The sequence below is a fragment of the Theropithecus gelada genome, chromosome 16 (assembly GCF_003255815.1).
Source record: "Theropithecus gelada isolate Dixy chromosome 16, Tgel_1.0, whole genome shotgun sequence".
Classification (NCBI taxonomy): domain Eukaryota; kingdom Metazoa; phylum Chordata; class Mammalia; order Primates; family Cercopithecidae; genus Theropithecus; species Theropithecus gelada.
The window spans coordinates 53,326,034-53,338,341 of record NC_037684.1 but is presented as its reverse complement, the minus strand read 5'-3'; the positions used below and the strand labels follow the sequence as shown (position 1 = coordinate 53,338,341).

At 51.8% G+C, this 12,308-nt stretch overlaps 1 protein-coding gene across 1 annotated transcript in view; it reads right to left on the bottom strand.

The window, feature by feature from the left end:
- The window catches only part of CCDC40 (coiled-coil domain containing 40), a 60,571-nt gene that overhangs the window by 30,439 nt on the left and 17,824 nt on the right, over positions 1-12,308 (bottom strand). Inside the window, exons 8-10 of the mRNA XM_025362264.1 lie at positions 10,294-10,451; positions 9,967-10,089; positions 5,314-5,435 (exon numbers count right to left, since the gene is read on the bottom strand). Of these exons, the coding sequence (XP_025218049.1) occupies positions 5,314-5,435; positions 9,967-10,089; positions 10,294-10,451 (403 nt within the window). The remainder of the gene's footprint in view (positions 1-5,313; positions 5,436-9,966; positions 10,090-10,293; positions 10,452-12,308) is intronic.

The window sequence follows — 12,308 nt, the reverse complement described above, 5'->3', positions numbered from 1 at the left end:
TGGAGTGCAGTAGTGCAATCACAGTTCACTGCAGCCTCAAATTCCTGAACTCAAGTGATCATCCTGCTTCTACCTCTCAAGTAGATGAGACCACAGGCGCACACCACCACACCTGACTATTTTTTATATTGTATTTTAGAGACAAGGTCTTACTATGTTGCCCAGGCTGGTCTTGAACTCCTGGGTTCAAGGGATTCTCTTGCCTCAGTCTCCCAAAGCACTGGGATTACAGACAGGAGCCACTATGCCCGCCCATGGGGGCACATTTCTAAGGGGGTTGTTACTCTGGTCTGTGGCCTCAGGTCTGCTGGGTCACCAGTGTCCTTGGGTATATGGGGCGTTGGTGGTGACTGGGCCCCACCTGCCAGATCCCCAGGCTAGAAGGAGGCCTGCTGGGGACACTGTGGCAATGCCCACACCCAACCCATCCCACACTGCCTTCCACTCCTTTCTCCTCCATCAACTGGGGGCAAGGACAGTGTCCCCTTTGACGGGCTACACCAGACTGAGCTGAGCCTGGGGCCTGTCACCCAGGAAACGTGAAATTGCCTGTTTGTTGACTGGCTCTAATTCTGCATTCAGTCTTTCTCCATCCTGCCCTCCCTCCCTAGGGCAGGCTCCAGCACTCCACACCAAGGGGAAGAGCCTTTGAGGAGTCATCTCTGCCATCATCAGGATTGAGGGAAAAGTAAGTCTAGGAGATTAGGGCAAGCCCTCAGTTTTCTTTCTTCTTTTTAATTTTTTTGAGACAAAGTCTCGCTCTGTCGCCCAGGCTGGAGTGCAGTGGTACCATCTTGGCTCACTGCCACCTCCACTTCCCGGGTTGAAGCGATTCTCCTGCCTCAGCCTCCTGAGTAGCTGGGACTACAGGTGACCGCCACCACACCTGAATGACTTTTTGTATATTTAGTAGAGACGGGGTTTCACTGTGTTAGCCAGGATGGTCTCGATCTCCTGACCTTGTGATCCACCCGCCTTGGCCTCCCGAAGAGCTGGGATTACAGGCGTGAGCCACCGCACCCGGCCCCTTCAGCTTCCTTGGGTTGACGTAAACAGGAAACAGACTAACACGTTTCATGTTTCTCCTGAACTTTTATGACCGTGTGCAAAACCCCTGAAGAAACAGGGAAGACAGAAAAAAAAAAAAAGCAGCCAAGACAAGCACAGCTTCTGAGCTGAGCTTGCAGCTTGTGTATGAGACACGGGGGCAAGATTACGGTTACCGCCTCCTCCACCACAGCAACCCCCCACCAAGGACAGGGAAGTCAGACTGTCTTCGGGGCATTAGGTTGTAGACTCGACATCAGATGAAGAGAGACACGAAGGCATGGGAAAAGAGAAAGGGTGAGGTTCGGCTGGAACCTAATCAAAGGTATTAACTTATCTGAAAAAATGCCACGGGCATCAGGAGGGAGGAGGGGTGGGGAATGGAATGGAGAAAGCAGCCAAGGTCAGGGTGAGGGTTGCTCGGGGGACACCTCCCGCCCATGTGGTTGGACTGGCCATGAACTTCGGGGAGGAGGCAGGAAGCAGGCAGGGCTGGGGTCTGAGCATGGGTCTGCGTCACCGATTCCTGTGTCCTCCTCCCCCACAGATTAGAATCTACTAGTCCAAGTGTGCAGCATTTGGTTCTTTGGTGTTTATATTCCTTTTTTTTGGCGCTATCTTGGCTCACTGCAAGCTCCGCCTCCCGAGTAGCTGGGACTACAGGCGCCCGCCACCGCGCCTGGCTAATTTTTTATATTTTTAGTAGACGGGGTTTCACCGTGTTAGTCAGGATGCTCTCGATCTCCTGACCTCGTGATCCACCCGCCTTGGCCTCCCAAAGTGCTGGGATTACAGGCGTGAGCCATCGCACCCGGCCTCTTTGGTGTTTATATTTCATCATGTACATGAATGGGCTGTTGTTCTCAGTTACACGTCAGGTTCTGGTGAGCTCGATTCATGTAAACTAACTCCAGGACAAGTGTGCCTTCTCGGTTTGATGGCAAAACCGAGCTTCTGGGCCAGGGGGTCCTGCCCCACAGGGATCTTACAGGGTGAAGGCTCCAGACATGCCCAGACAGCCACCAGGGTACTGGTCCTGTATGCACCATCCTGACCATCAGCCAGGAATGTCACCATTTTCTAAGATGCTCTACAAATCTGAACATCTCAAGGTCAATATTTGAGGTATAGTTCAGTCACTGCACTCCTAGCTTGGAAGTCCTAAGCAATGTAATAATTTATTTCTGTAATAATGGCCCTCACCTATTAAACCTGTCTCCAAGTTGCTGCTTCAAATCTATCTGGGTGCAAACAGCAAATCTCTGCAATTACTGTTTACACTTCTCACAATGTCCTACACGGCCTGCAATTTTAAAAGATTGGCTGGGCGCAGTGGTTCTCTCCTATAATCCCAGCACTTTGGGAGGCCAAGGCGGGTGGATTACCTGAGGTCAGGAGTTCAAGACCAGCCTGGCCAACATGGTGAAACCCCCTCTCTACTAAAAATACAAAAATTAGCTGGGCGTGGCGGTGCATGCCTGTAATCCCAGCTACTCTAGAGGCTGAGGCAGGAGAATCGCTTGAACCTAGGAGGCAGAGGCTGCAGTGAGCCAAGATGGCACCACTGCACTCCAGCCTGGGGGACAGGGCGAGACTCCATTGCAAAAACAATAAAAATAAAATAAATAGAAGATGGGCCTCACTCCTCCACGGGGCCTTGGTGCACTGAGCTGCAGGTGAAGTCAGGGGCTCTCTCATTCGTGAAGTGTTTGTGCGTGTACATATTTGGTTAAAATATTCACTCAACATTCTGTGCGTGCATGTTTTATAAAACAAGATATCTATTTTTTTCATCGATCCGATTGGCACAGTCCTAAAGTGTGACAACACGCTGAGCTGTCAGGGGACTTTGAAACACTGCTGCCGGGGGTGTGACTGTCACAATCCTACTTAGCAATACCCGCTAGACCCAGACATTCCAGGCTTGATGGATAATATAAAAAAAATTAGGCCGGGCGTGGTGGCTCATGCCTGTAATCCCAGCACTTTGGGAGACTGAGGCAGGCAGATCACCAGGTCAGGAGATCGAGACCATCCTGGCTAACACGGTGAAACCCCGTCTCTACTAAAAATACAAAAAATTAGCCGGGTGTGGTGGCGGGCGCCTGTAGTCCCAGCTACTCGGGAGGCTGAGGCAGGGGAATGGCGTGAACCTGGGAGGCGGAGCTTGCAGTGAGCCGAGATCACGCCACTGCACTCCAGCCTGGGAGACAGAGCAAGACTGTGTCTCAAAAAAAAAAAAAAAAAAAAAAAAGTCATTCCCTTCACTCTCATGAGTCAACAATATAAAGCCAAAGGGAACACTGTGGTTTGATACAGGCGATGTTTGGTTGAAGCCTGGTTTCCCCTGTAAAGATGCAGGTAGAGGAACCGGAGCCAGCTGTGGCCGGGCAAGGGCCCCTCTCCCTGTGTCACCGGGGTTGCCAGCACACCGGGACGAGAGGACTTGGCCATCTGCCCACATGGGCGGCTTTTTCCTCCTGCCCCAAGGCTAGGACTTAATACCTGACTGTTAATTACACTGCTCAGCTGCCACGGGCCTTGAGAAAAGTCAAGGCTGGGTTCTCTCTGAGCGTCCAGCACCCAGCCTGACTCTCCAAGGCTCATGGCCTGTGAACTCCGCAGTGTCCCCAGGGGAAGGCGCCACCTCCGAGATGTTCCTGTGGTCCAGCTCTCCCCTGCATCCCAGACTAACCAGCATCCTCTCTGCACACCGTCCTCATTGCCCTCAGAGACATGGCTTCCTTTTGGTTGCAAAACATTGTAAAAATCGTATTCGATCAGGTCTCCTCCTCCCCAGCCCGCAGTCACTAGCACCCCCTCCCACGACAAGCAAAGGCTCCTGGTTTTCTGGGATCCCCTCCCTAATTTCTGTGCAATCGCAAGAAAGCGTATATGTTTGTCCAGAGTCTTCCTTCCCTCTCGTGCTCTGTGGGAGCACACCACACACACTGTTCTGCACCTCATTGCTTTTTCCACTTAACAGCGTGTCCTGGAGCACTTCCCAAGTCAAAATACAAACACCGCTCATTCCCGCCTTGCCACCACGTGGCATTCCACTGGGATACTTCAACGGGGAAGCTTTCTGCCCGGGGCATCGAGGGTGTTCGCGTGCCTTTGTTATTGTGGTGTTGCTGTAGATAACCAGGTCCAGGAATGCTATGCTCACCAGGGTGCTATGTAATTTTTTTTTAATTCAAGCAATTCTCTGCCTCAGCCTCCCGAGTAGCTGGGATTGTAGGTGCCCGCACCACGCCTGGCTAATTTTTGTATTTTTAGTAGAGACGGGGTTTTACTATCTTGGCCAGGCTGGTCTTGAACTCCTGGCCTCATGATCCACCTGCCTCGGCCTCCCAAAGTGTTGGGATTACAGGTGTGAGCCACCATGCCCGGCCGGAAATGAGTATGTTTAATCCAGCATTATTCATTTGAAAATGTTTTGGTCTAAAAACTTTTAAAAACAAAACGGTTTCTTTTTGTTTCTTTAGTCACAGGACCCAAAAGGAAACGCATCTCCTGGTTGTGTGACTGCTGCGGGCCACCTGGCTGTGGGTGCTGTGGGACCAGCCTGTCCCTCATTCCTTGGTCCAGCCTTTCTTGAGCACTTGCTGTATGCCAGGCTCTGTGCTGGGCACAAGGGGTGGAAACTACGAAAGGTGGAGGTGAGGTTAAAGCTCAGCAGGTGAGCCACGTGCCACCACAGTGCCCAGCTTTTGCCTTCTGGGTCCCGACACCTGGTCACCCTGGGTGGTTTTAGGAATGAAGGCAGCACCTGTGTCTCCAACGCCCCGCCCCGAGCCACGCATCCATCCCCAGAAGTGACGGGATGCCTGGAGGAGGCCTCTTCCTCCCCTTCCTTTGGAGATTAAAACAGAATTTCAGTTGGAATGCAGCCCTCAGGCAGAACAATCGGAAGGGATGGGGTTTCTGCACTCAGGTGGTGATACTGCAAATCAAAGGGACACCTTTACCTCCCAAAGAGACCTTTCTCTTTACCCTGCTCTCTCTGTTTCTACTTAATCCTGCCAGGAAATCTGAGCAGAAAAGCCTGGCTCCTCCCAGTGCCGCAGTGTTGGAAAGGATTTAAGAATCACTGAAATCTTATCAAACAATGAGGGAGCTTTCCGGATGGAAGCCTGGACCCGGGGCTCCAGGTGCACCCTCTGTCCCAGAGATCCGGTGGACCCAGAAGGAGGCGCGTGGGGCAGGCCTGCCACGGACCCCTGGGGTTCCCGCGTGTCCTCGCCGCCTGTGGCCCTGCAGTACCTGAGTGCCTCCAGCACTGCCCTGTGCGCCTCGTCACGGTGCTTCATGCCCACCAGGCTGGTGGCCCACTGCTGCAGGATGCGCCTCTTCTCCATGCTGATGGCATCGATCTCTGTGCAGGCCTGCAGCCAACAGGGGAGAGAGCAGGAACGGCTGTCTCATTTCATTTGCGAGTAAAGCCCAAGAACACTGGAGCCTCACATTCCCAAATCTTCCTCTTTTCCTTCTATCACCTGTACTTTCCTTGATCATGCATCCGCAGAGGGGTAAACATGAGCCTGAATGTAGCTTTCAAGATAACCCGCACCTGCTTTGAGCCTTTGCTCAGGGCCTGTGGTGCTCAGTGCTTGGGAATGAGGAGGGAGAGGGAAGGCAGGAGAGGGAGGAAGGGGGAGGGAGGAGGGGGAAGATGAAGGAGGGAGGAGAGGGAGGAGGGGGAAGATGAAGGAGGGAGGAGGGAGGAGAGGGAGGAGGGGAAAATGAAAGAGGGAGGAGGGGGAAGATGAAAGAGGGAAGGGGAGAGAGAGTGGGGAGAGGGAGGAGGGAGGGGAGGAGGGAGAAGAGGAGGGGGATCCTGGCCAGCATCCGTGAAACACCATTGTGGGGTTGGTGGTGTCATTGATTCGGGCTGAGGTCCTACAGGATGGGACGGGCCCAGCACCACTTCCTGTAGGGAGCCCACGATGGAAGGAGGTGTTTGTCTCAAGAATGACCAGACCTGGATGCTCTCGTCCAGCCAGGAGAAGCAGGGCTGCCTAGACTGGGAATGAGGAGGCACAACTGGACAGTCAGGCGTGGGTAGGTCAGGCAGGCTGAGCGGAGGCTGGAAGTCTAGGGGCATCGTGGGGGGCGGGGAGGGGCCACCTGCAGTAAGGGCTTGGCCCCATGTAGGGGAGGGGCTTGAAAACAAGGTGGGTGGTTCAGGAATTTACTCCAAGGGCAAGGGGAGTTCCTTTATGCCCGGGGCACAGAGGTTAAGGCTGGTACAGCTGCCTGGGCTGAATCTCACCCGCTGTGCCTCAGTGCCCCCAGTTGTGATATAGGTACAAGAGTGGCACCTACATCCTGGGGCTGTCGGGTCAAGTGAGTTGAGGCCTGCATGCCCAGCACGGCCTGGATCGTGGTCTTATTTTGAGTGGTGTTTGGGATTCTTGATGAGTCATCCCCTAATGCAAAGCATTGTGACTTTAGCAAGCTGGCGGCCCGAGTCAGCCAACTGGGGCATCCTGCGGAATGCCAAGTCCCAGAAGTGCCTGCACGCCGTGACACCTAGACAAGCTTGGTAGACAATGACTGAAGCCACAGTGCATTAGAACATCACAGGGGAGCCGGGCGCGGTGGCTCAAGCCTGTAATCCCAGCACTTTGGGAGGCCGAGATGGGCGGATCACAAGGTCAGGAGATCGAGACCATCCTGGCTAACATGGTGAAACCCCGTCTCTACTAAAACTACAAAAAACTAGCCGGGCGAGGTGGCGGGCGCCTGTAGTCCCAGCTACTCGGGAGGCTGAGGCAGGAGAATGGCGGGAACCCGGGAGGCGGAGCTTGCAGTGAGCTGAGACCCGGCCACAGCACTCCAGCCTGGGCAACAGAGCGAGACTCCGTCTCAAAAAAAAAAAAAACAACACAGGGGAGCCGAGGGCAGCGCCAGGCATGAGAGAGGCCATTGCCCTGGAGATACCACGCTTGGTTGTGAGGGTTTCTGAACCATCTATTCATTATGATATAACCTAAAATGGTGTGAATTAAGTACACCACGATGAGGGGGACTGGTTTTTCCTCTCACAGACACTTACTTAGGATTACTGAGCAGCCTAGGAAGGGACATTGTGTACATCCAGGGACTGGCTTCCCTTTTGTCTGTAGTATTTCCTTGTATTGTAGCTGACATGTTACAGCTGTCTCTCTGGGGTACAGAGTGATATTTCGCCACTTGTGTACTGCTTGAATCAGGGCAATTAGCATATCAATCACCTCCAGCAATTGTTATTTCTTTGAGTTGGAAATATTCAAAATCCTCTCTCCTAGCTATCTGAAAATGTACAACAAATTCTTGTTAACTAGGCCGGGTGCGGCGGCTCATGCCTGTAATGCCAGCACTTAGGGAGGCTGAGGCGGACGGATCACCTGAGGTCAGGGGTCTGAGACCAGCCTGACCATGGGGTGCAGGTGTCTCTTGGATGCACGGACTCCCTTTCCTTTGGATAAATGCCCAGTTGTGGGACTGCTGGGTCACAGTTTTGTACTGGGGTAAGTTATTCACAAAGGAGGCTGCTCCGTGCCATTGGGCAGTGGGAGCCGATCCAGGCAGCAGGTGGGCACCCAAATCCAGCCAGGATGCGCCTTAAACCAAGACAGTGCGGGGCCTTTATTGAGGGTGTGATTGCCTTCCTAGTCTTTTTTGTTTTGTTTTTTTGAGATGGAGTCTGGCTCTGTCATCCAGGCTGAAATGCAATGGCATGATCTCAGCTCACTGCAACCTCTGCCTCCTGGGTTCAAGCGATTCTCCTGTCTCAGCCTCCCAAGTGCTGGGATTATAGGCACGTACCACCACGCCCAGCTAATTTTTGAATTTTCAGTAGAGATGGGGTTTTGCCATGTAGGCCAGGCTGGTCTTGAACTGTTGACCTCAGGTGATCTGCCCACCTCGGCCTCCCACAGTGCTGGGATTACAGGTGTGGGCCACCGCGCCCGGCCCCTCCTGGTCTTTCCCTTTAAGGTTCCTGCTTTTGGTGTTATGCTTCGAAAGGCCTCCCCGGCCCAGGATTATATAAATATTTTCATTTGTTTTCGTCTGGCACATTTTCCCCCATTTAAATACTTGATTCCATCTGGAATTTATTTTAGTGTCTGGTATGAGGAAAAGATTTAATTTTTTCCCAAATGATTAACCAAATGTCCCGACATCATTGGATGCATAATTCATTCGTTCTCTGGTAATTTATAATCTACTAGGTTTTTATATAAACTCCGGCTTGCTTTGGGGCTCTCATAGGCTTCAATGTTTTGCCTGTCTATCTTGTAACACATTATTTTAGCCTCTAGAAGTTTATGGTTTTGTTTTATTTTAGACAGGGTCTTGCTCCTTAGCCCAGGCTGGAATGCAGTGGTATGATCATAGTTCACTGTAGCTTTGACCTCCCAGGCTCAAGTAATCCTCCTGCCTCAGCCTCCTGAGTAGCTGGGACCACAGGTGCACACCACCATGGTGGGCTAATGTTTTATTATTATTATTTTTTTTTGTAGAGACAGGGTCTCACCATGTTGCCCAGTCTGGTCTTGAACTTCTGGGCTCAAGCCATCCTCCTGCCTCAGCCTCCCCAAGTTCTGGGATTACAGGTGTGCACCACCTCGCCTGGCCAGAGCTTTACTGTATACTTCAATGTTTGGTGGGGTGATGCTAGGGTGACCTGCCATCCTGCTGTGTCCAGGACCCCCTGGGCTTAGCATGGAAAATCCCTTGTCTTGGGGACCCCTCGGTCCTGAGCAGAGTGGCATGGTTGCTTGCCCCGTTTGAATCTTCTCTTCCAAAACCATTCTTGGCTAGCCTTCCTAATTTATTTTTCAGACAAAACTCCAAAATTGTTTGGTTAATTAAGGGATTGTTTGTTCCTGGGATTCTGATTGGGACGTGCTCTACTTTAACTGCATTTGCAGCTGGATACACCAGTGATGAGTAACGCCTAGCCCTGGGCCCTCCTTTTCCCCTGGGAGCCCAGCGTGCTCATCCGTTCCTTCAAGTCCTCTCCGTCTCTTTCATTGGCTGGGCGCGGTGGCTCATGCCTGTAATCCCAGCTCTTTGGGAGGCTGAGGTGGGTGGATCACCTGAGGTCAGGAGTTTGAGACCAGCCTGGCCAATATGGCAAAACCCTGTTTCTACTAAAAATACAAAAATTAGCCAGGCGTGGAGGTGGGCACCTGTAGTCCCAGCCACTCTGGAGGCTGAGGCAGAAGAATTGCTTGAACCCGGGAGGCAAAGGTTGCAGTGAGCTGAGATCGTACCACTGCACTCCAGCCCGGGCGACAGAGTGAGACTCTGTCTCAAAAAACAAACAAACAAACAAAAAGTTAATTGTTTCCTCTGTGTCATTCCCGCACCCGTGATCGCAGATGGTGACTCACATATTTTTTTTTAAGTTGCAGTAACTTTGGTTTCTGGTGCTGCCACTACAGACCTGAATCTGGGGCTGTGAGGGAGCAGCTTCCACCCACTTTGTCCCCTCCATTCCCTACTCCACATGGTGCGGAGATGTAGGCGCTACCCGGAAGGCCGGCTGCCCACGTGGGTGAGAATTGTTAGAAAGACTTCAGTCCTCCCTGGAAGGGGTCCCTGCAGGCTAAGGAACTTGCCAAGCATCCCCCCAGCAAGCTGGCCTTGGCGGTCATGAAGAGACTAGAGTACCTGAACCCTGCGAGGCCTTCTGTCACCCACTAGCCAGGGAAGGACTAGGAATCCAGGCCATCCACCTGTCGGTATCTACTGTGGCCCTGCCATGGGGAGGGCCCGACGTTTGCAGATACCGAAGGAGATGTAAGTTGGCTGCGGTCACTCATCCAGCAGACGGGCAGGTGCAGTCTAGTAGACCCACCAGCACCCCGTGCATGAGCACTCACTGGTGGGTCAAACACTGAGCGCGGCAGGGACTGCTCTTACCTCACTCACTGCTTTCCTTAAAATCCGGGTGTCCTCAGCTTGGGCCAAGTACTGAGCCTCAAACAGGGCAATGTCTTCTTCCAACTGCTGGGCTCGAGTGGTGAGCTGGTCCACATACAGGTCCTGGGAAACAGGATGAGGAGCAGCCCCGTCAGGAGGTGTCTGTGGCTGAGGGCCTGTTCTCCACCAACCCTTGATACAAGTCGAGGCCACCCAGGCCGGCCACCACCCCTCCGGCCGGAAGCCTTCAGGCAGGAGACAAAGCTGATCCCCTTTTTGAAGCTCCACGGTCTGGTGATCATTAAACGTGTCAAGTTTGCAGAATACCTGCTTTTTCTTCTCGATTTCTGCCCGGATCCTCTCCGTCTCGGCCTTCTTCACCACTTGCTTCATCACACGGATGTCGTCCCGCATATCCTGGTCGATGTTCTGCATGTAGAAGAGATGCAGGGCCAAGTTCTCCATCTCAGTCTGCAGAGCTGCCACTGCAGGTGGGGCGGGGGGGTGGTGGCAGAGAGAGAGAGAGAGAGCGCGAACGAGTGTGGGGAGGCTGTCCCAGCGTCCCCCATGCAGAGACCTAGGAGGAGGCGGGGAACAGCTGCCCTGGGCACCCTTCCTGCCATTTTTGGGTGAGAGTGGGAAACTGCTTTTAAACTATCAAGACCCAGACTTCGTCAGCAAAGAGTTTACAATCTCGTGGAAGAGACAAAAATATACGGAATTTACATCCACAAATTGCAACAAGCTGTTCCATTCCCCACCCAGTCTCAGAGATCCTCCCGGTAGTCTAAAGAGACGTTGAAATGGTGCCAGGTGGTAAGGCTTCGGGTTGATTGGATAGATTTCTTACCACTGAAAGGCTGGCAACCTTAGGTGGAGTCTTAAGTCCCCTGGGAGGAGACCAGCGCATCCAGGGCAGGCTGAGCTCCACGGACGCCCCTGCACTGACGCCGCCAGGCAGCAGTGAGGGGCAGAGAGGACGAGGCTGGAAAAGGCAGCACCTTCCATCCCAGTAAGTGACAGATTTATGTCAGTGCTCTCAGAGGACGCCAAGGCCCGAGGAACTGATTCCTTTAACAAAACTTGCATGAGATGAATTTCTAAAGCTACAGTACCAATTTACTGAGGGAGCTACATGTGGGTCAGTACTTGTTTACCCACCGCACAGAGCACTCCTTTTCAGCGGCTGGATCCAAACAGAAAACGGAATTACAGGGCAAAAGACTGCTGGACGCGTATCATCCTGGAGCCAGGTGTGCTCAAAGGATACAGCTTAAACTTGTAAAACCATTTTGGCTGGGCGCGGGGTTCACGCCTGTAACCCCAGCACTTTGAGAAGCTGAGGTGGGCGAATCACTTGAGGCCAGGAGTTCAAGACCAGCCTAGCCAACATGGTGAAATCCTGTCTCTATTCAAATTACAAAAATTAACAGGGCATGGTGGTGCACGTCTGTAATCCCAGCTACTCAGGAGGCTGAGGTGGGAGGATCACGCCACTGCACTACAGCCTGGGTGACAAAGTGAGACTCTGTCTCAAAAAAAAAAAAAAAAAAAGCAACCTATGCATTAATATAGTTTGCAGTAGTTAAATTTCAAAGTAAATTTCCTTTAAGTTCTCTTTGAGGACTTGCTTCTTTTTTTTTTTTTTTTTTTTTTTTTGAGCCCAGGAATTCCAGATCAGCCTGGGCAACACAGTAAGACCCTGTCTCTCTCTCTCTCTCTCTATATATATATATATATACACACACACACACACACACACACGTATATGTATATATATAGAGACCAGCCTGCATACATATATGTGTGTGTGTGTGTGTGTGTGTATATATATATATATATATATATATAGAGAGAGAGAGAGAGAGAGAGAGAGAGAAGTAGCCAGACCTGGTTGCGCGTGCATAGTCCTAGCTATTTGGGAAGCTGAGGTGTGAGGATCACTTAAGGCTGGGAGTTCAAGGCTACTGTGCCGTTGCACTCCAGCCTGGGCAACAGAGCAAGATGCTGTCTGGAAGAAAACAAAAGCGAAAAGAATCCACGAGAATCTACGTTGCCTCTGTGGAGGGCCCTGGTGGCTGGGTGGGAGAAGGGGCAAAGAGAGGAAAATTTTCTTTTCATTGTAGAGCTAGCTCCTGCATTTTGAATCATTACTTTTCCAAAATAAGTAAATAATTATGTTGAATAAATTTAGGTTCACCCAAAACATCTCACCATGGATGGTAACGGGAATTGCAATGGATTTATTGCTAATTTGGAGGGAAATGGCGTTTTTATATCAAGCATCTTCCCAGCTGGTAACGTGGGCACTCCATTTATTTAAATCTGTTTTATGACCTTTC